Below are 21,331 nucleotides of genomic sequence, written 5' to 3'. Positions count from 1 at the left end.
GTTCAAGGAAACAAAACATCTTCATCTCAAGCACTAGCAACAATGCCAAGTCTTATAGCAGCTTAACCTGTTCCGCATACACAGTGTGCTGCCACTTAAACCGCGATTCCCACGCATGACCAACCTTGAGCACCATTTCATCTCCCTTGAGGGGCCCCACAATCTGCATACTCACAGGTAGATGCACACCCCCATCGACTACGGGTGGGGGAACCAGGCCCACGGGGATGGCGAGAGCAGGGTGACCGGTAACATTGAAACCGCAAGTATTGATAGTCATGCCAATACTCGGCTCAAGAGACTCCAGCGGACGTCCCTGCTTGCCGTGCTTCGGTGCAACCTTCGGCGTGGTAGGCGTAATGAGAACATCAAACTCCCGTAAAGCACTCTCGTATCGGTCTCGTAGTTTCCGAATCAGATTCATTGTCTTTCCGTAGAGACCAGGAAACTTCTCATTGAGATATAAGCCATTAATTATGACGTTCTGAGTCGATGGGAAGAGGTTGCCAAACGCATTTTGGGTCCAAGGAAGCCTGCCTGAGTCGAACTCATCAAGATAAAGACCATGTCTCCCATGTTGATGTCCAAGGATATTGTTGCAGCTCGCGATGCGCTGCTGAATAGACCAGAGCTTGTGACCCTCGAGATGTTCGGGAATTGAGACTCGATGGACCTTTGCCCCAAGAATTTCGAACCTCGTGGCAGCCTCTAACACGATTGCTTTGACTGCTGGTTCTAATAAGCTGTGCTCCAAAGACTCGATAATGAGGCCGATTTTGTAACCCTCGAAGGGCCTTGGGATGCGAAGCAAGCCCCGGAGTGAATCCGCGAAAGCGTATTGCCCAGGCGGGCTGGCGCCCAGGGATCGATCGTCGATTCCATCGTAGCCACTGATAGCATCCATCAGAAGAGCAGCGTCTTGGACGGTTTGTGTCATGGGCCCTGCGTGGTCGGAAATAGCATCGCCGCTGAGGATTCCCGTGTACGGCACCATTCCGTGCGTAGGCTTGAAGCCAACGCCTAGGAGAAGGTTAGCAATTTGACCAATTCATCAGACTGCAGAAACACCTACAACCACACAGCGCCGCGGGAACTCTGATGCTTCCGCCTTGATCTGCCCCGATGGCCATATCCACGAGACCCCCAGCCACCAGGGCAGCTGCTCCAGAGGTGCTCCCACCTGCCGAATATCCCCCAGCGCGAGGATTATGAACAATCCCCTGGCCACTTGTATACGACGAGGTGGAGTGGCAAAAGTTCTCACAGATAGTAGTGCCGACAATATCTGCTCCCTGCTCAAGGGCTCGGGTAACACAGACAGCATCCGTAGTAGGTGTCCAGGGCGGAATTGCAGATGTGCCGAACAACATTGGCACGCCGGCAACGGCGATATTGTCCTTTAGGCATACCGACTTACCCTTGAGAGTTCCTTGGGAACCTCTGATCATAAACTGATGCGCCCAAGCATGACCAAAGACATTGTGCTCCGGCGGCGTGCGCCTTACGTCCTCGCGTGGAAATCGATGGAGGTCTGGCAAAGGTTGGTAATCGGGCTGTGACAGAATGTCGGTGGCGCAGTCGTGGATCGCAGCCAGCAGGGAGCAAAAGTCGTCAGAGTCTTCAGACTGTATCTTGACGTTGATCTTGGATAGTAATCGTTCTACATCTCCCTTACGGACGGGGTTGTCCCTTCGGACAGTATCATAGTCAGGGGTGCAACAGGGGTGGAGTTGAGCCAAAGACGGGGTGAGCTAACAAACTGTACGTACTTGGAGACTGTAGTGACAAGCACTGACATTTTGGGTGGACGCTGTGTGTCCGCCTTCTAGGGGGGTGCTGTGCTAGCTGAGCTGATGCAGGGTCCATCGACAGACGCTGTCCACAGCGGTCGCAGTGGCTTTATTAGTCGGCTTGTTGGGCCTTAGCTCGGTCGGCAATTAGACTCCAGGTTCAACAAACCAGGTACAGGAGAGGTACTGTAGCTAAGACAGCACCATCTTTCCCCTGAGAAGTAGGCTACTTGCTCGCGATGCTACGGGGGCAACTTAGGATACTGTAGATGACTACGTAAAAGGTCTAAAAATCCAAGACACAAAGGCAGATTACAAAGCAGATAATAGATCACAAACGCACTCGTAATCGGCTGTAACAGCTCCTAATAGCCTATAATCTTAATGACATTCGGTTATCTATGGCCTCTGCGGGTCTTGCGCAGGTTGTCAAGAATCAGGTCAACTTCTTCGTTAACACCTTGGAGAAGGTGGCTGGGAGGATTGACTGGCACCCATCCAATGGCGCTTGAATTGTACGCTTGGTACGTCTAGCTGTTAGGATAAGTCAGTCGTCCTATCTGGAACTTTCAAGCAGGGGACACAGTCACTTTCCGCCAATCTTCAGCTCTACTGTAGCTGGAGTCACGCCCTCATAAAGATCTCTTCGGCCAATTGTTCCACTCGAGACCAAGGAGAATCCTCTCTTTCCATGCTCTATGTTCTGACCGACAAACCGTGCTCGTAAGATCTGCAACATGTACCTAGTATTACCAATCACGTTACAACCCGGCTAGATCCGTATGATCATCGGCAAGAATGAAAAGAACGTCAAGAGGCCGGTCGGAGTCAGGGGTAGTGTACAGCGAGTGTGTTGCGGTGTTTTACGGTATTGCGTCTTGATACCGTCGTGTATTAATGACTGTATCTTTTGCCGTTGTGGCCGACGGTCTCTCGCAGACCCGTGACTGAAGATAATAAAATGTATTATTGCCCATTCACCGTTTGTTGTTAATTACTGATGACAGACGCCTCCAAAGGAAGACGCTGGGAACCAATTCCAAAGCTCACAGTAATGAATAGAGGACGGTATCATTGCAAGTATCGATCTAGCTCGTCACCTTAATAACAACCTTGCCAAAATGGGAGCCTCCCTCAAGATATGTAAAGGCATCTCTACCCTCCTCGAAACGGAAGACACGATCGATAACAGGATGAATCTCATGCTGTTCATAAAATCGGAGCATTTCTTCAAAGCGATCCTTTGGCCCATTAATGATCCCTTTGAGAGTGACGGTCCGCGACAGTGCAAGAACGTTGATGTTGGTTCTGTCGTCAGCGTCATCTTGTTTCCCAGAAATATAGCCAATGCATGCAATCATGCCGCCGTATGCGACAGAGTTGAAGGACCTTCGGACAGTCTTGGCACCACCAGTCTCGAAAATGATGTCGGCTCCGTGATCGGTCGTGATTCGCATCACCTCTTCGTCCCAGCTGGGTACATCTCTGTAGTTGATGACGTGATCGGCCCCGAGAGCCTTTGCATGTGCCAGCTTGGAGTCCGAAGATGATGTGATTATCGCTGTACTGCTGTCAGCATACAAGAGGCTCTCAAGGAGTAATGCTCACTGGTAGCACCCGCTGCATGTGCGATCTGCAAGCCGCTGATGCTCACTCCACCTGTGCCCTGGAGAAGAACAATCTCCCCTTTTCCTCCCGGTTGGCCAAGAGGTCGGAACTGATTGATTGCCATCCAAGCTGTGACAGCGGCAATCGTCAAGCATGACGCCTCTTCATCTGACATGTACTTCGGCGCCATTAGAAGAGTATCTGCCGGGAAGATTCCATGGGTCTGTAAAACTCCGTCCAGTGGCAGGCCGAGACCCGTCTTCATGATATCGGGGTTGATGCTTCCGGTAAAGTGTCCCTGGTTCCACGTTGAAACGACACGGTCACCTACATTCCATGCGACTCTTTCGCCAACCGCAACAACGACACCGCACATATCGGAACAAGGGACCAGCGCATCTGGCTGACCAGAAGCAATAGCCTTGTGATGACTATACAGCCCATGGGCAACTGACAAGTGCGTTAGTTATTTTCGGGTTATGTCAGAAGTTTACCAGACCTTCAAGATCGCGATAGTTGAGCGACACGGCTCTGATTTCCACAAGGACTTCCCCTTCTCGAAGAGAAGAGATGGGAGCTCCGGCTAACACGAGGTTTTCCAGGCCATCCTGATGTGTTTGCCATTGTAAAGTTTCCGAGACGCCCATGGTTGCTGGTTCAATGATACAAGATACCTGTCCTGAAAAGAGATGAACACATTCGCTCGATCAAATATTATCAATAACACGTCGGGGGCATAAGAAGTTACAATTGATATGTTTGACATCTTGACGATGTTGTTTATGGGACCTGAGTTGAGATGCCGAGTTCGGCTACTAAGACCCATACCTACCTAGGTACGGTCAGTTTACAAATCACTATAATCAGAATTATTATAAATCAAACGTTAGCCCCGCGTGCTTTCTACCCCAACTACTTCTTACCCCAGCTGTGTATGACTCCATCAACCAGGCGTCGCATGCCCCCAGTACGGCCCGACGAAGTCGTGTGGTTATCGGAAACGTCGCTGTCGCCGCAGACTGCCCACAACACCCGACAGCTTCTCTACCCAGAGCCAGTAGATCCACTCACTAGGTACACGAAGGATACCTCCTGGTCACTAACGGTGATTCACGGCACTGAGTTCTGATGACATTATTGCTACTGAGTGCAATGGCCACTTAATGGTAAAATAATTAATAAAAATAAATGCTTGAGAAAGGAAAGTCTATAGACTAATTGTAATAACAAATCCCCTGTTTCTTGCTGCTTGTCCGCCTCTATGTTTACGCTCTATACCCCACGATCCAACTTTTGGGCTTCGCACATCTTGGCGTACAGCCCATTCTGTCGAATAAGCTCCTCGTGCGATCCTACCTCGGAAACCCTTCCGTTATAGAAGACGTAGATCCGCGTCGCCTGCCGGACAGTCGACAGACGGTGTGCAACGGCGATAGTGATCCTATCCCCAGTTGCAGCCTCCATCAGAGCTGCCTGGACGACACGTTCCGACTCGGTATCCAGGGCGCTTGTTGCTTCATCTAGCAGAATAACATGGGGTTTCCGGATCAATGCCCTGGCAATTGCGATACGCTGTCTTTGACCTCCGGAAAGCTGACTTCCTCTCGTGCCACAAGGAGTGTTCAGTCCCTCTGGTAGCGATGAGATAAAGTCCCATGCGTTGGCGGCGCGACACGCTTCCTCAATATCTGCATCTGAGACCGTACTTGATGGTGCGCCTTGTGAGATGTTGTCGCGGATAGAGCCGGGGAAGAGGGCCGGCTCCTGCTGGACGAGGGAAACATGTTGACGATAGGAGACGGGGTTGATTTCGGTCAGCGGAGTTGAGTCGATATTGATGGTTCCGCTCGTCGGGTCATAGAAGCGTTCTAGGAGGGAAATCATTGTGCTTTTCCCGCAGCCGGACGCGCCCACAAAGGCCACGAACTCGCCGCGTTCGATCTGTGTGTCATGTAAGTAACAGTACAGGCTGAAAGTTGAGCTTGGCGTCGTGTAAAAGAAAGACTTGCCGTCATTGACACCCCTTTCAAAACTCTATTGTCCGGAGCCAGAGGATAGGAGAACTGAACATTGTCCAAGCCATAGGTCGAGCAAGCATTAGCAGGCTCCTTGTCTGGATTCTGTCGTTCGTCGACTGTTGGCTGCAGCCCCGAAAGCCAGAAGTAGTAGTTCACGGCCTCGTTCGCCTTGGTGAAACCTGAAGAAGAGTCATTAGCGTGATTATAACTTGACCAAGGCTGGAATACTTACTGCTTGCAAAACTGAACATGGTACCTGCCGCCGAGGCAGAAAAGAAGACGCCCATAAACGCAACCATGAACTGGTAAAAATTGATCTCGCCATCATTCACGAGCTTAGATCCCCACCTGACTCAGTTAGCTAATGCAAAAGCCGGAAATCCAACAGCTGATACCGGTGGCTTGGGGGTTCAAACTCACCAGAATCCGAGTGCAAGCACAAAGTGCTCCATGCATTGCGTGAGGGAAAACCAAACCATCATGTGGAACAGGAATGATGTGCAGCTACGGATGGCACCATCGAGCTCATCAGTGTACCGCTCAAGGATTTTACCCTCGATTGCCAAAGAAGAGACGGTCCTTATGGCCATGATGGTCTCGGACGCGATGGAGGCGCTTTGAGAAAAGGCCGTGTTCATCTTTCCGTCCATCTTAGTTTCCAGCCGGATTCTGGCCCATCCTGCAAAGACGAGTGGCGGAACTCCGGCAAAGACACCGACGATGCCGACCTTCCAGGCCACAATCAAGGACAGAATGCTGCAGGCCAACACGCTGATGGCCGAGACCAGAACAAAGGATATGTTGATCCCCATCAGCTCCAAGATGGACTGCGGATGCGCATCGAGACGGCTGTTCAAGGCACCGACCGTGTTCTCGGGGCGGTCGAAGAAACGGAGATCTTGTCGAAGAAACCCTTCGAGCATGTCTTTTCGTACCTCGGTGTTGAGCGTCTGGGTGTTGGAAAGAGGTTAACAAAGGGACTGTACTGGGCTTCAGAGACTGAAGGCAACTCACCTGCGCAACAATATTGGTTGTCCATCCCATGGCGAAGTACACGGCAAGGCAACCAATAGCCAAAACGAAAAACATGAGAGAGATGAAGTTGGCTTCCTTCGTCACGTCATCAGACCCCAGGAGGTTCACGATTCTACCCATGAGAAGGGTCTGGCCAGGATAAACGGCGCCTAATTAAGATCCCGTTAGCAACAAACTCTTAGTTCTAGGGACAGAACACAGTCATCATACCTCCTGCGATGCATGTGCAGAGTGACAGTATGTACCAAGGCACCAGCTGTGGGGTCGACCTCACAAGCCTAGCGATATTTCGGATGAGTCCGCTCTTGGGGCTCTTTTCGTAGTCTTCTCGATCTCTCAGGAGCAAGAGCCTCTCTGCCTCGGCAGTTTGCAGCTTCTTGAGGGTCCTGCTGGGTTCCAGCACCACCTCTGTCGATTCATCATCATCAGAGGAGCTGCCGAGGACTTCTTCCTTGCCATCAACTGGAGCCAAGTCTTGGGCCTTGACCAAGTTGGCATACACCCCGTCAATGGCAAGTAGCTCCTCATGTCGCCCTTGTTCGGCGATTTTCCCCTGTGAGAGAACCACGATGTTATCTGCGTTGCGAATTGTGGCAAGCTTATGTGCAATGACGATGGTGGTGCGATCTCGTGCTGCGCGATCCAAAGCCTGCTGCACGATACCTTCGGCGTGGGGATCGAGAGCGCTAGTAGCCTCATCAAGAAGAAGAACCTTTGGTTCGGAAATGATACTTCGCGCAATCGCAATCCTCTGTTTCTGACCGCCTGACAAGAGGCCTCCGTGTTCTCCGATTCGAGCATCATAGCCGCCGGGGAGGTCGACGATAAAGTCGTGTGCGAATGCGAGCTTGGCCGCTTGTTGAACTCGCTCCATTTGCCTTTCCCGTGTGTCGAATTCCCACTGGGTGCCGACTAAACCGTTGGAGATGTTGTCAAAAACAGTACCGTTGAAGAGGACAGGTTCCTAAAAATGTCGAGGTTAGCCACTGATTTCGCCATTCCCTAGACGACTGAGAAACCTCACCTGTTGCACGAGACGGACATTGGTGCGAAGCCATCTCAGATTCACGTCCTTGAGTTCTCGACCGTCCAACTTGACACTTCCGGCGGATGTGCTGTACCATCGCTCAAGTATACCGATGATGGTACTTTTCCCTGAGCCGCTGGGTCCCTTGACGTTGTGAGAATGTGTTCATCTGGCATGTATGAGCTGGGGAGCAATCATTTACCACAAGAGCCGTAACCTTGCCCGCCGGAACTGTCAAGCAGAACTTGTCCAAAACCGTTACCCCCGGGCGCGTAGGGTAGCAGAAAGACACATCATCCATGGTGATGGTCCCTGTGATTTGTTCCGGCTTCACCCCCGAATCGTCAAAGGCATTAATTTCGGATTCTCTATCAATCAGCTTGAAGAGCTCAACGGACGCAGTAGCTGCACGGCTAAAAGCAATAGTGTGAGGCGCTAGGGACATCATGGTTGTTGCTGCGATAACGACCGAGAGCAAGACCCTAGAAAATGCATTAGATGAGAATCACAGGTGTGCAAGGGACTGTCTTACGTGAACACTGTACCCAAGTCCTGAACCTCGCCCCTATCCATCATAGCGAAGCCTTGCCAGAACGCAAGACCCATCCCGGCATAGATGACAAAATATTGCCCGCCAAACATGACGCCGTAAAGCTTGTTCTTCTTCATGCCTCGGTTGTATGCTTCCTGTAGAAAGGAGTAATACTTGCCGACAACCCTATCCCGTAAGCTGAAAGCGTGGATGGTGCGTGTAGCGCCAAGCACATTCTCAGCATAACTTCCCGCTTGGCCGTACAGTCGAAAGAGGTCGTTGTTGATGAAAGCGTCGAAAATGGAGACACCGCCAACGACGATGAGGATGGTAGGGACGATGCAGATGATGATGAACGTGAGCTTCCATTGGCTGATAAAGGCAATGATAAAAGCAGCCACAAACGTCGAAATTGCCTGAATGAAGAGGCCCAGCTTCTCTGCGATGCCACTCTGGATGAGCTTGCCGTTGGTGGTGGCCTGCATGGAGACTGACCCAGCAGAATTGGTACCAGAAGACCCAGTGTCGTAAAAACCAATCTCCTGGCTGAAAGCGGCTCGTAGATAGGTCCGTTGAATATTCCTCACGAAATGGTAGGCGTTGTAGGTCATCAGGGAAGAATAGAGATACGTGCACACGAACCGCACAATGCCGATGTAGACAAAGTACAACCTATCCATATTTGTTAGGTTGTTTCTTTCCTGGAAGTGTGGGAAGTCTAGGACCAACTCACGCTGTGGTGCTGACGGTATCTACGAATCCATTAGATGTGCCCGAAACCGAGACATCGCCGAGAAGAGTGATGAATCGCCCCATGACGACATTGACCATGGCCAGACCGACACCAGATGCGATGGCTGCGATTATTGCGATCGATTGTAGAAGATATATCGTCGGGGAACCGTATTGAAAGACTCTCTGGCGTCGCAGTCGAGATCAGCAAACCATACGCTAAACATTGTTGAAGGGTCATACTAACCAGGAAACTTTTGAAGCCCGACGGCTCTTTAGAAGGGGGCGCATCGTCGGTGGAAGTACCCTGAGGTATTACAAGGGAGGCGTCTTGGGTGGATTGCCCATGCTCAACCTTCTCAGAGGCTGCCATTGTTTCGATTAGTGAAGGAGTGACAGAACAAAAGATCAAAAGAATAAAAGAGAGATTAGAAGGGGAGGCACGAATAGGGCCTGACGAAGAGAAGCAAGAAGAAATTGAAATCCATCTTAAATGCGACAAACACGAGAAGTGTTGCAGGTGGGCAAGACTCCTTACGGAGGGAGCTGTCCGGCCGCAAATCCAGGGTGAGCGGGCGCCAAGAGCCTCCGTCGATGCGTCCGGAGCGGGATGCGGAGCTCCGTAACTCCGTCATTTTTCGGAGCGGAGCGCACATTTTTCGATCCGCTTTGACGCACGTGACATGCCGTTTCTTCCAATTTCTGGGCAAGGCGCCACCGGTCTTCTACTTCATTTCCAACGCCCGTCATCGAGGGAAAAGGCCTGCATTGGATCCTTGGTATCACTGGCTGATCTACTTGTGACGAAATGGCAACCTTCACTCCCGCCTACAGTGGCGGTATTCCTACCGTTGAAGACACCACCCAAGTTGACAGCGACAGCCCCTTTGTTGATGAGGAGCAGGGCCCACCTGGCGGGAGAGACGGCCATGAGCCTTCTGCGACAGAAAAGCTAGCTGTATTACCCCAAGATCGCTCCATTATGACTGTTCCGTGCATCCTCTCAAGTACTAACAGCCTCTTAGTGTGACCGTTGTCGTAGACGAAAAGTTCGACCGATCGCGCCTACGAGCAACGTCGTAACTAACATGCCTGTCACTAGATCAAATGCGATCGTCTCCATCCGTGTGCCCATTGTATCAAGGCAAAGTTACAATGCACCTACGACCTGGGCCAGAAGAAAAGGGCAAAGCGACAGCGGGTCATGATTTCGAGTGTCTAGTGTGTTTCAACTGTGCCTCCCAGTTCAGTCGCTCGACCACTAACCTAGCCTGACAGCGAGAGCAGGATGGATGAGATTTCTCAAAAGATTGACGATTTGACAGATATTATGAGTCGTCTTAGCCCTGCCCACCAAAACATCGGTGACACCATCTCAACAATCAGTCACCCGCCACCAAACCCCTGGCCTCCATCTGCCTTGACCCAACCTCCCCGAACCAACATTCAAGTGCACGAAAGGGGGGGTAATCAGGCCCTGACCGAAGCGGACGCAATTGAGCCCTCTCTATTCTCCCAAGCCGTCTTTGCTACAAAATTCCTTCAAGCTGTCCTGGCCCATGACATATTCTCACCTGTTGCATCCGAGATGACGTCCGCACTCAAGTCATTGGGTGACATTGTTGAAGCTCAACAGCGGCGCAACAACTCGTACGACGCCTCAAACCCCTTCTCTAAGAATCTCCCGCTAGGCTACACGATTAGAGATCTTCCGCTTCCCCCAACTGGAAAAATCATGGCCTGCTTAAGGCTGGCTAAAGGTCCGTCCAAACTTGGGTGCTGCGCCTGCATTCGATAGCTGACCTACATCTAGAGAATTGGAGAGTACAATCACATTTTCTTCTCCAATTCAAGTCCCTTGGCCATTTCACCGAGTACGTGGTCAAGGCATGTTCCCCAGGACCGATGACCGATGCCGAGTTGGTTCTTGTTCACCTGGGTCTCTATTGGCTGTTTTATGAGTGTTCTGGCGTCTCAACAGACCTCAGCACAAAGCATGATTATGCTGCACAAGCATCTGTCTGTAAGAACAGCCTTGAGATTGTCCTGTCAAACCTTTCGTTCCACGCACCTGCGACGGTGGATTACGTGCATGCGATGTACGTGGCGGTAAGCATCAGTTAACTCTCGCATATACCACTCAACAGACTTTTGACTAATGCTCCCTAAAATAGGCCATGTATTGCCTGCAGATGAACAAGCCGAACGCGGGGTGGGCCTTTGTATCGAAGGCTTCGCTCCTTGCCCAGGCGATAGGCATGCATAGCAGCACTGCAATGAACTCTGAAGTTGCAGAAGAGAGACAATACAAGAATCGTCTTTTCTGGGGGCTCTACTGCCTAGAAAAGTCCATTGCACTTCGTCTGGGTAGATGCTCTACTATCCGGGACCACGACATTACCATTCCTCAGCCATTGAGAGAGCAGAGGACTTCCCCGGACTGGTTTAGCAGTCTACCGGACGGCATAGAACTATGCAGACTATTTGGGCTCGTCTTTGACGAGCTTTTTAGTCCCAGCGCTCTTGTGCAGCCTGTCTCTGTTCGGAGGTCCCGCGCAAAAGTCTTGTCTGCTAAAATAGAGCATAGAATAGCTTCAAGGGCCGTCTCTGACGTAAGTATACCGTATATAATTCCATATATTAGCCTTCTATTAGTGGACTGGCAGTCAAAAAGTTATTCTCCCTAATCTAACTAACAAGTCGCAGATGCACCCGGAACCTCCAAGCCAGCTGATCGAACCCCAGGTGCTCGACTTTCTTAGACACGCCAACATAGTCTGCGATTACTCTATGCTGTCTTCCATCTACAAGAGCATACCGCCAGAAAATAATTCTAGTTCCTCATGCCCGGAGTGCATCTCGGCTGCGAGAATCGCCCTCCAAGAGCATGCAACCTGCATCACCCTCATTGCAGACCAGGCATCCGAATATCTCATTCTCGACTTCTGGATCAACACATCGCTCTTGCTATCACCATTCATACCCTTTAACATTCTCTTCTGCTACATTGTTGAGACATGCGAGTCCTCTGACCTCCAACTCCTCGCACGTTTTGTTGGGGCACTCGAACAGGCTTCTGCTCTTCCTCGCTACTCGGCCGCCTGCCGTAAGCAACTCCCGATATTCAGATCATTATACGACGTTGCGGCGAAATACATCGAGGCCAAGGCCAAGATATATCAACAGCATCCATCAGCCAGCTGTACCGCAACCGGACTCGGAATGGAAACTGTGGAGGCGTCACCTTCTGCGTTGGTTGGGACAAAGCAGTCGGAAATGACGAAAGATACCTCTCAAGATCATATGAGTGGCAGGCCTGATGACTTTGGCGGGGAGATGGATCTATCGAGTGTGGAATTGGGGGATTGGTTTTATCAAAATCAACAGATGATGAGGCTGTTAGAAGATGGGTAAACCCATGAAAAGCTTGAGAGACAAGGACAAACTTGGAACAGTTGTCATCATTAATGGTCTCATCCATTGGAATCCACCCGACTCTACACAGCGCCATTGATCACTCTCTTTCCCGCGGCCTTTCCTGTCCAAGTTGTCTCATGACAAATTCACCATACCCAGTTGGCGAGACCTTGCAGCTCCTGCATACAAAGCCCGCCGATCTTATGTCCACCTCTGGGAAGGTTACCGTATCGACTCAGTACCTGTCAAGACGATGCTCATTGGCGATGTAAAAGTACCACTCTTATTCCTAGAAGCATACATACAGCATCAGGTGACTAGCTTCTTAAGAAAGCTGCCGTACCTTGCGTAAGAGAGGCCAACAATGGTGCAAAAGCCCGCAATCGCTACCCAATGTGTTGAGTTGATCCGGTGCTCCGCGGCCTTCGGATTCTCCGCCTCCCACTCCTCCTTCATCTTCTGGACAAAGAGCCCGTAAGCCATATCGCTGTCGGGGACAAAACGGTTGATATGGAGGTGCTTGTCTATCCAGTGAAAGGCCTCGTCGTGGATGATGTCGTGCTTCTCAAACTGGTAGCACTGGAGGGTGATGCACACCTTATCGGAGTTGTTCTTGAGCTGGTGAATCTGGTACTGTTTCTCCCCTAACCATGTCATGTCGCCCTCTGATAGGCGTACGGGGTTGTTGATCTCTTTGGGCATGCGGTTTGTCTTTAGAGCGTCAAACCACGTCACGTCGATGCTGCCGTACAGGACCCTGATGACAGCCGAGGCGTTACCGTGCTGATGAATAGGCGAAGAGTGGCCGGGGGGCCAGATCTCCATGACATAGGGAATGCCGGGGGAGTTGGCCTGCCTGGGTGTCAGCTAAAGTCAGGTAATTGGCTGGCATATTGCGAGGACATACCAGGTTGTCACCGACAGTTATGCGGAGATAGGTCTCTAGAGGGTCCTTAAACTCGCCCTCCTCCTCCTTCTTTTTCAGAATCTGACCGCACACCTTGTTGGGGTCTTTGCAGCTCTGATCGATGGCCTCGGGTAGCTGAGGGAACGAGGGCGACCGGACTGTGATGTTGGGACCAGAAATGTTGTGATACAGCTTCTGGCAGCCTTCGGGCAGGTTGGCCCAGGTCATAGCTGAGGATTCCTCGAGCTGCTTCAACATGATCTGGTCCTGTGGTACCACTAGGGGAGGGAAATCCGTTGTCACTGGCGTCTCGTTGAAGTTAACGTCGTTGGAAGGGAGGGGCTGAGTAAAGCGGGTTAGCTTCCTGGATGCGAGTCTAACAAGGTCCGGTCTCTCACATTGTTATCCCGGGATACCTTCGTTGAAGCAAGGTGATCCATCCAGCCGGCCTTCTCTGGGTCAAATAGAACCTCCATGAACGTCATTGAGTTGTTGGTAAGATGCTGCCCATATCGAATTCGGGCATTGCTCCGGTCCACCGAGATCCAGTAGGTTGTCTTGTCCGATGACGACACATCGAGAAGGGCAGATGTTTTGCCTTTAGGGAACATGACTTGGTTGAAGTACTTGGACCTGTCCCTCTCCTCTGGGTCAAGGTTGAGACATTCAGGAATGCGCTCATACACATCAGAGTCATTCTCCCGCTTCTTCAAAATGCAGTCGTCTCTGGTGATTTCAAGCTTGAGAGTGGGCTGCGTGTCGGGGTTCTCAGGGTGGATGGTGAATGTCAGGTTCTGTTCAGGCAGCTCAGATTTGACAGAGATAGTGCCTAGCCCTCCGATCCTGAAATTAACTCCGACTGTTTGATCCGAAGATGGCAAAGAAGAGTTGGCGTGCGAGACCGCGCCTTTGGGCGAGGCCACGTCTGATGTGGCCAGGCGAGAAAAGCGATTGCGGACAAGGTTCCACAAGGAAGTTTTGTACGAGGCAGAGGCTGATGCGAGCTCATAAGAAGAAGGATCTGATAGAGGGCTCCAAAAAGGATCGCTGAATTGGGAGGGGTCTGCCATGGCGACGATAGAGTGCAGGTTTCGGCAGAAGGTTGAAAATTGATAGAAGAACATAAAGATATCCTTCAATATATACACTTTTGTTTACGAGGCCGGCTTTGATAAAACTAACACTATCGAATCTAGATGAGCGGCCGTTGCACCTATCGCAGCCATTGCATTCGTCACCCGAGACAAAAAATGTGCACGCGGCGGGCCGCGACTAGGCTATCAGCTAGCCACCGACATGCAGGTGGCCAATAGTCAAAGCTCTCCACCTCGGTCTGGACCTCATCCGACGGGGGTTTCACCACAGCTCGTGGCGAGCAGTTAATCTATACTACAAAAGAGGCTGGGCATGCTTGAGCGGTGTGCGAGAAGTCTAAATACTCGCAAGTTGGACATCCCACTACATCGTGACGGATCAAATATCACAGAAGGGAATGAGCTCTTCCTGGAGCTTCGGCGCACTAAGGCTTGACGCTCTGTACACACCGAGAGCTGCGTTGGGCTCTTTGGCATTGGAAGAGGCGTGGTCAAAATTAAACAGAAACTAGTTAATAAAAGACAACGTGATCTCAGAATGCTCTGAGAAGGCGATTCAGCTCTCATTTACTCAGTTTTTGGCCAAGCTTTCTGCCCCCACGATCGTCGTATGGTAGCCGCAGCCGAGGCTTATAGTGAGGCAGGCCTCGCATGGACTTTCAACAGAGCTCCATGTCTCACTAGAGCCTGTAAATGCGCTCCGGACGGCTGGGTACTGGTTTTGTAGCTTTACATGTTGGAGATCTGATATACATGATTTAAGGCACGGCAAGTTCGTCCATAAAAAAGGGCCTGGCCTGATCAATGCATTGAAAACCGATCATTTAGTAGTATGTTGGATTAAGGACAAGACGACAAGTCAGCAGGGGCGTCATCTGTCGCGTTGTCAGGGGCTCGAAATGCACAGCCCCGACATATAACAAACATGCTCTATCTAAGCGCAGATTCAATACAGGGTGGTCTGACAATCCTAAACAACATGAATTTCTTTGCTCCTCGACGTTGCGTGGAGCTTATTCGGTGTTATTTATGGATCAGAGTGCATGCTCATTGGTGAAAATTGGGGTTCTAGACTTGAATCCTTGTAGGATTTGCTGCAAAACTGGGGCACAGGCACTGAAATACGGCCAGGGCTGAGCCAACATCGGACGTTACGTTACCTTTTCTGGTCTCTGCGGCGTAGTAACTCTAGTGAGTCACCCGGTAAGAGAAATGGAAGGTCATTCAAGGCTAGATATATATCGCAGAATGCCCGGCTTTTTGCTTCATAGATTGTTCCTTCAATTATCCCAAACTTCAAGTCTCTCGTTTATACCAATTTTCGTCATGGGTTGTGGTTCCTCAACTCCAGTCGGCGACGACTCGCGAGCTCCTCGCCCAGCAAAGAAACAACCTCAACAAGAAATAGACCTCGGTAGCATCGTCCTTCCTGAAGTCACATGGGAACAGGACGAAGCCTGGACTGAGTGGTTCTGCGCGAATGAAAAGCAAGCGATTGAAGCTGGACGCCACGATGACTTCTTGAGGGTGTACAAAGAATTCATGTTCCATGGCGCCCGTCGACATCTCGCCGAGATGTATCCTGAATGCGATGATGTTGGAACGATTGAAGATATGGGAGAGACACATGTTTGTACCGGTGCAGGTGTTTGTTCAGGCGATGACAAGTGCAAGCATCCTACAAGCACTTTCCTCGTCCTTGACGCGTGCTATAGCGGGATTGTTCATGCGTTTGCTCTGATGATCGCGAAGCCACCCACCAAGCCAGCAACTTCCAGCGAAACTGAGATGACTGAGAAAGACACCCAAGATCAACAACCTTGGCTCATCCCAGGCGCCGAGCTCGACAGCCCCGAAATGAGAGGCGCAAAGCACGGGATGCTCTCTCGCGTCGCCATGATGAGAGCAAAGGACACCAACGTCAGCCACGCCCTCATCCACATCTTCATCGGCGCAGATCTTATCACTTGCCGCTTCGACGCCACACCAAAACCACCAACCATCGACCGTCGTCCCATCCATAGACCAAAAGAGCTCATCCAAGCAATGAACGGCATCGTGAAAGACACCAAGAAGGCGCCCTTTGCCTTCCGAGGACTCTTTGCACCGCATTGGTTTAGACAAACTGTGAGAGATTGCAGTAATGGCTGGGAGGGAAGTACAGTCTGGGACGAAGGACCATTGCCGTTCAGACTCCCGAATGGACAGATGTATCAGGAACCGACGAGATTGCTCGTCACAAGGGTCTATGACAAGATGACAGAGAGTGTTGAAGAGGTGTCGTTTACGGCCACACCGCCTCCATTCCCGGGTACAGAGATTGAGCCGTCTGATACGGTGACGCTGGTCAGGAAAGCTGATCCGACCAAGGAGCCCGGTGGTATTGTCAGAATTTCCTTGATCATCGGTATCAACAAGGGTATCACTTGGCCAAAGATTGGCGACTACGCCAAAACCTCGACGATGGAGGCTGGTGAGAAGGCTGTCCATGAGTATGCCAAACGCCTACATGCGAAGGGTGTCCTGGATCGCTGCACTATTCGTGTGTATATGGGCACTGATGAGTCCCTCTTCAAATTTGTCGGCGATCCCATTGGCCTTACAGCCAAGACCAGAGCCCTCCCTCCTCCGAGCGAACTAGGAACACCAGCAGGCCTCGCAGCAGCTTCGCCCACTATAGATCCCATGACGGATAAGAGTCTTGAACGAGATTTCAACTTGGCTGTCGAAGTTCGACCGAAGCATGAGCTGATGGGCTCGGAGAGCCAGTTCCAAGCCATCAAGCAGCACATAACAGAAAAAGCCATGAGAAAATCCCCCGAGGAGCTCAGAGCTCAGGCTATGCTTATTGGGCCAATGACAGCAAGAATGATCCTCGAGGTCAACTTTCCCAACTGCCAAGTCTCGGACGAGGGTCCGTTCCCTACTATTCTCCCCGACGGCACAGAGACATTAGACAACGACACTCGTTTGATGGTCGTACGGGACCCCAAGCAGGAACCAAGCAGTATCGTGGCAGCTATGAATGTGGTTCCTCTTCCAGATAAGGAGGCCAGTTTTTATAGTGATAAGAATTGGCTTGAGACACCGGAGATGAAAGAGGCTGATGGGAGGCTACTTCAGCTCTTGAAGAGGCTGCATAAGCAGGGCAAGGTTTCGAATGTGGATTGTATGGCGCTTACTATGATGGTCAAGGATGCCACGATTTATCAGTTTGTGGATGGGGAGAGGTTTGAGGATTATAGTGACGAGAGGATGGCACAGTTCAAGTGGGGTTAGCTTGTCAGTTTTGGGGTTGTGTTGCAAATCAAAGGATTAATATGGAATGATAGTAATGCGTAATGTTTGAGAAATAATAGAGGAATGGTCATATTACAATGTGGGATTTTATGTATCGAGCTGCCTTCCTGTCCTGTCACATCTACACGGGCTTCCAGACGTCAGGATTATGGCCACCGAATAGAGAAGTAGCTCTCGCACCGCCACGGCAAGCAGCTAAGGATATCGAGGTGCCGATGTTCCCTAAGCTAATCCATCCAGTTACGCCGAGAAAAGCAAAGAAAGACCTCGCCTCTATCCGTCATAAGCTCACCGACTTCAGTATCCCTACCAGGGCCAAAATCGAGCATGCCGAAGCCGCCTTGGACTGCAATAAGTAGTTTAAGAGGCTGTGATAATTTTCGGCAACCGTTTCGATTACATATCTATCCATCTATTATTAAAGTTGGGCACCGGCGGCATCATGACTCGCCGGTGGAGCAATATTGAACGCAGGTGGGAGTGGGGAATGGAGTATGGGTGACCCGAAAAGTGACGTAGAGAGCATAGAGATAATTACAGGGAAGCGAAGCCGAGGGGAAAGAGGCAGTGGAGAGGAGAGCACAGGCGATGAAGTGTGTATGTGAGTGTGAAGCAAGGTAGTGAAGCCCAAGGGGTGAGACTTACGCCCGCAAAAAGCGGTACCCTCGCTATTGTGTAGGCGACATGTGATGGATCGTATTTCAGGTTGTTAACGACCTATTACGGACGGGACGAACCTTCAGCTACTCATTTCCCTGCGTTCTTGAAATTAAGTGACAAGAGGCACAGTCACCTAGACTAAATCGTTTTCGGACTAGATAAAAGCTAAATTCACAGATATCAGCAGTGGACGCCCACCCGCATGAGGGGCATCCAATTCTAGCCGCCTGCCACGTACGCCTCATCATCTGATCTCATATCCATCACTCGCAAGCCACTATCGTTTTCGCACCTGGGGCACGGCATCCCCCGGACTCGTTCCGACTTATTCGCGACGGCTTGGAAGCCAGGGTTCAAGAGACTAGTGCCGTTCCGTACCCGTCGATCAGTGCCGGGCCGCCCACGAAAGGATCCCCAAACGACGCTATAGCGATGCGCGACGATCTGGAGGCCTTAGCCGATCAAGGCAAGCAGGCAGGTTGGTCGAAAAAAACACCGCCGGTACTGGCACCAAAATTGTATGGTGAGAGCGGCGATGATTTCTTCGACCCACCTGGCAGGTTATTCTAGTCGCCCACTGGTATAAAGGCCTGGTCGGTGCAAACGCCATTCACGGGCCTTGGCTATGAGCATCGATAGAAGGAGGCCAAGATGGGAGGAATCGTCATATTCCTGTACCTCGCGGCATTTAAAACGCCATGGGCTAGAGTATTCTCAGGCTTCTCCGTGACACTGGCTTCCCTCGATGCTCGTTCAGGCAGCAAGAAGCGCCGGACCGGCCAGGGACTGCAAAACGCTAGCGCCACATCCCCTGGCACATAACGTACTGCAGGACCGCGACTAAAGTCGATCATGAACAACAGGGGCCGTGAGCACACAGTTGAGGCGAGGTCTGAACCATGATGTGCCTGCAGATCTGCAAGAGGGGTTGCGGCTCTCAAGCACGGATACTATTCTGCTCTCGCTGCGTCTTGCTCCTTAATGGCACGCTGTTTCCACAATAACAAAGAAGATGGTTTTTTTCTATTTTACACATCATTGACATCACCACCCGACATCAACACATCTGCCTAGTACGTGCGCGCCTGGACTGGTGCGGTTGACTACAAGCCTTGGCACGATATGCTCCTTGTCTGCGAAGAAGATAGAGTGGTCCCTGCCGCTGTTTAAGAGTAGGTGGCTTAAATTCTGGGCCTGTTTTGGGGCTTGCGCTACATGAACGAATGGGGAATCCATGACTCGCCTCGGCTGGTTGCATGTGTGAACCCCTGAGAAAGGCATTGTTGATCCCAACCCTTCCGGCAACTGGTTAACCGGCCGATAACTTAAAATAAGTATTGTTGGTGCCACTGCAGTATCGTTGAGACCACCACCTGTCTCCTCGATCACCAATGCTGATTCGAAAATCTTCCCAAGGTCAAAGATGGGTTCTTTACCGGATCCGCCTCCAGGTCTCGACCTCGAAGAGACCAAAGTCCCGGCCCTCGTCTCTGGCTTTGTCCTGACCTGGGTTTTCGGGGCTGCCAGTGTCTGTCTGCGCATCATATCCCGAAGACTTTCTCAGAGCCGGCTCTGGTGGGATGACTGGCTCATTATCGCTTCGCTGGTATTTTCCTCCCTCCTGCAAAAAGCTTTCCCGGTTACATGGCTAATAGGGGGCATAAATGCAGCTATTCTCTGCCGCGTTCATGTTTGACGTGACCTGCTACAGTGAGCTGTTTGACGCCGTAATCCGATATTGATAGAAAATATTGACTGTTCATCCAGTGACTACTCGCGGTGGCTTTGGCAAGCATATCTGGGCTGCACCGCTGGACGGACTCATGGTTTACTTTCACGGCTTGTTGTTACGTAAGCCCCTCCCGCTGATTGGTCGCGCACAGACCTGCCTGTGGTCCGCGCGGTCATGCTTATAAACGGCTTTGTGCCGCTTCCCCTTTATAGAAATCAAGGCTCTTTATTACTCCTCTTTCGTATGCTCGGTCGGTGCAGCAATAGCTGTTAGTCACACTTGTTTATCGCCGAGTACGTGTATACTATGAGTATTGTCTTGGTCAAGTGGTCCATACTTGCTTTTTACTGGCGGATTTTCGGCTCGGTGGGCTCAACTCGATTACCAATCTGGATTTTATTTGGCATTATTTCATCTTGGGGTATCGCCGTCGTATGTCCCCTACTGCTATTCCTTGGTCGGCTTTCCGTTCTCAGTATGCTGACTGGATGTCTAGATTCTCGTTTCGACTTTCCAATGCATGCCCGTGTCGGCCTTTTGGCTTAGGTTCGACCCCAACGGCGGTAGTGACATGACATACAAATGCCCAGTTGATGTCAGGATGTTCTTTATTGCCAATGCAATACCGAACATCATCACCGATATACTGTTGCTTCTCGTTCCTGTCCCGGGAATCTGGAGCCTACAACTGCGCAACGCGCAGAAGATGGCAGTCTTGGGCATCTTTGGCCTCGGTCTATTGTAAGCACGACATTAATGTTGGGATTTCCTTGATTGAGGCTAATTTCGATACCTCGGGCCAGTGTTACCGCCGTATCTTTCGTCCGGCTGTACTACGTGGTTTCGCTCGACTTCACCGACATAGATGTCACCTGGATGTTTAGCGAAGAGATGATGTGGACCGGAATCGAGGTCAACGTTGGGACCGTCTGCGGTAAGTCGGGCAAGCACCTGCCCGAGAATGTCGCCCTGATTTATCTCTTAGCTTGTCTTCCGTCCTTGAAACCTATATTGAACCTAGCCATATACGGCACAGCTCAGCACAGCACGCCAAAAGCCTACGGGGGAAGTCAAGGTCTGTCGGGAATTATGACTATTGGCGGTTCTGGAGATCCTCGCGGGCGCGACAGGGCTGTGCGGCTGAATACGCCCAACGACGGTGCTGGCAGCTCAACCTCGATTGTACTCGCTCCCTCTAAGTACCAACGTGATGCGCATCCGTTTTCGTCATTGACGGACAACGAGTCAGATTTGTGGCAGGATCACGGAAGCCACGATTTGGAGATGGATCAGATGGCCAGGGCCGGCGAGGGAAGCCGAGAGCGAGTGTGATTACTGATGGCCTGTAGAATTCAATCCTGGATGGTTTGCAATGGAATAAATGTTAATGTAATATGTACCTATGTATATGTTTCTGGCTCCTTTTTTCAAGTCATACTTTCAAGATGCGCTTTTATTACCCGAGTTTCAGACAGCACT

General features: G+C 51.0%; 7 protein-coding genes across 7 annotated transcripts; 3 read left to right on the top strand and 4 right to left on the bottom strand.

The window, feature by feature from the left end:
- Positions 1 to 52: 52 nt before the first annotated feature.
- On the bottom strand, positions 53 to 1,798 carry LRP88_14748 (uncharacterized protein; the record flags this gene model as incomplete). The annotated part of the gene is made up of 3 exons (XM_083251083.1): positions 53 to 1,020; positions 1,073 to 1,689; positions 1,761 to 1,798. 3 exons carry the CDS (start codon positions 1,796 to 1,798, stop codon positions 53 to 55), a joined length of 1,623 nt encoding a protein of 540 aa, XP_083093118.1.
- A 1,080-nt stretch (positions 1,799 to 2,878) lies between these two features.
- On the bottom strand, positions 2,879 to 4,045 carry LRP88_14747 (zinc-dependent alcohol dehydrogenase family protein; the record flags this gene model as incomplete). The annotated part of the gene is made up of 3 exons (XM_083251082.1): positions 2,879 to 3,351; positions 3,399 to 3,819; positions 3,893 to 4,045. 3 exons carry the CDS (start codon positions 4,043 to 4,045, stop codon positions 2,879 to 2,881), a joined length of 1,047 nt encoding a protein of 348 aa, XP_083093117.1.
- Positions 4,046 to 4,670: 625 nt separating this feature from the next.
- LRP88_14746 (ABC transporter ATP-binding protein) lies at positions 4,671 to 9,115 on the bottom strand (the record flags this gene model as incomplete). Its single annotated transcript, XM_083251081.1, has 12 exons — positions 4,671 to 5,339; positions 5,420 to 5,595; positions 5,649 to 5,764; positions 5,837 to 6,366; positions 6,431 to 6,600; positions 6,662 to 7,415; positions 7,476 to 7,622; positions 7,681 to 7,960; positions 8,011 to 8,706; positions 8,758 to 8,762; positions 8,833 to 8,928; positions 8,990 to 9,115. The coding sequence occupies 12 exons, from the start codon at positions 9,113 to 9,115 to the stop codon at positions 4,671 to 4,673; spliced, it is 3,765 nt and encodes a 1,254-aa protein (XP_083093116.1).
- A 1,532-nt stretch (positions 9,116 to 10,647) lies between these two features.
- On the top strand, positions 10,648 to 12,062 carry LRP88_14745 (fungal specific transcription factor domain-containing protein; the record flags this gene model as incomplete). Its single annotated transcript, XM_083251080.1, has 4 exons — positions 10,648 to 10,851; positions 10,917 to 11,354; positions 11,449 to 11,848; positions 11,911 to 12,062. 4 exons carry the CDS (start codon positions 10,648 to 10,650, stop codon positions 12,060 to 12,062), a joined length of 1,194 nt encoding a protein of 397 aa, XP_083093115.1.
- A 406-nt stretch (positions 12,063 to 12,468) lies between these two features.
- On the bottom strand, positions 12,469 to 14,136 carry LRP88_14744 (RmlC-like cupin domain-containing protein; the record flags this gene model as incomplete). The annotated part of the gene is made up of 3 exons (XM_083251079.1): positions 12,469 to 13,011; positions 13,067 to 13,408; positions 13,465 to 14,136. The coding sequence occupies 3 exons, from the start codon at positions 14,134 to 14,136 to the stop codon at positions 12,469 to 12,471; spliced, it is 1,557 nt and encodes a 518-aa protein (XP_083093114.1).
- Positions 14,137 to 15,486: 1,350 nt separating this feature from the next.
- On the top strand, positions 15,487 to 17,439 carry LRP88_14743 (uncharacterized protein; the record flags this gene model as incomplete). The annotated part of the gene is made up of 1 exon (XM_083251078.1): positions 15,487 to 17,439. The coding sequence occupies one exon, from the start codon at positions 15,487 to 15,489 to the stop codon at positions 17,437 to 17,439; it is 1,953 nt and encodes a 650-aa protein (XP_083093113.1).
- A 2,104-nt stretch (positions 17,440 to 19,543) lies between these two features.
- Positions 19,544 to 21,184, top strand: LRP88_14742 (uncharacterized protein; the record flags this gene model as incomplete). The annotated part of the gene is made up of 3 exons (XM_083251077.1): positions 19,544 to 19,810; positions 20,349 to 20,593; positions 20,656 to 21,184. The coding sequence occupies 3 exons, from the start codon at positions 19,544 to 19,546 to the stop codon at positions 21,182 to 21,184; spliced, it is 1,041 nt and encodes a 346-aa protein (XP_083093112.1).
- Between the last annotated feature and the right edge of the window lie 147 nt (positions 21,185 to 21,331).

Source organism: Fusarium phalaenopsidis (assembly GCF_050370095.1).
Source record: "Fusarium phalaenopsidis strain FUZ10S chromosome Unknown contig_32376, whole genome shotgun sequence".
In the NCBI taxonomy this organism is placed as follows: domain Eukaryota; kingdom Fungi; phylum Ascomycota; class Sordariomycetes; order Hypocreales; family Nectriaceae; genus Fusarium; species Fusarium phalaenopsidis.
This window is presented reverse-complemented; position numbering and strand designations above follow the sequence as displayed.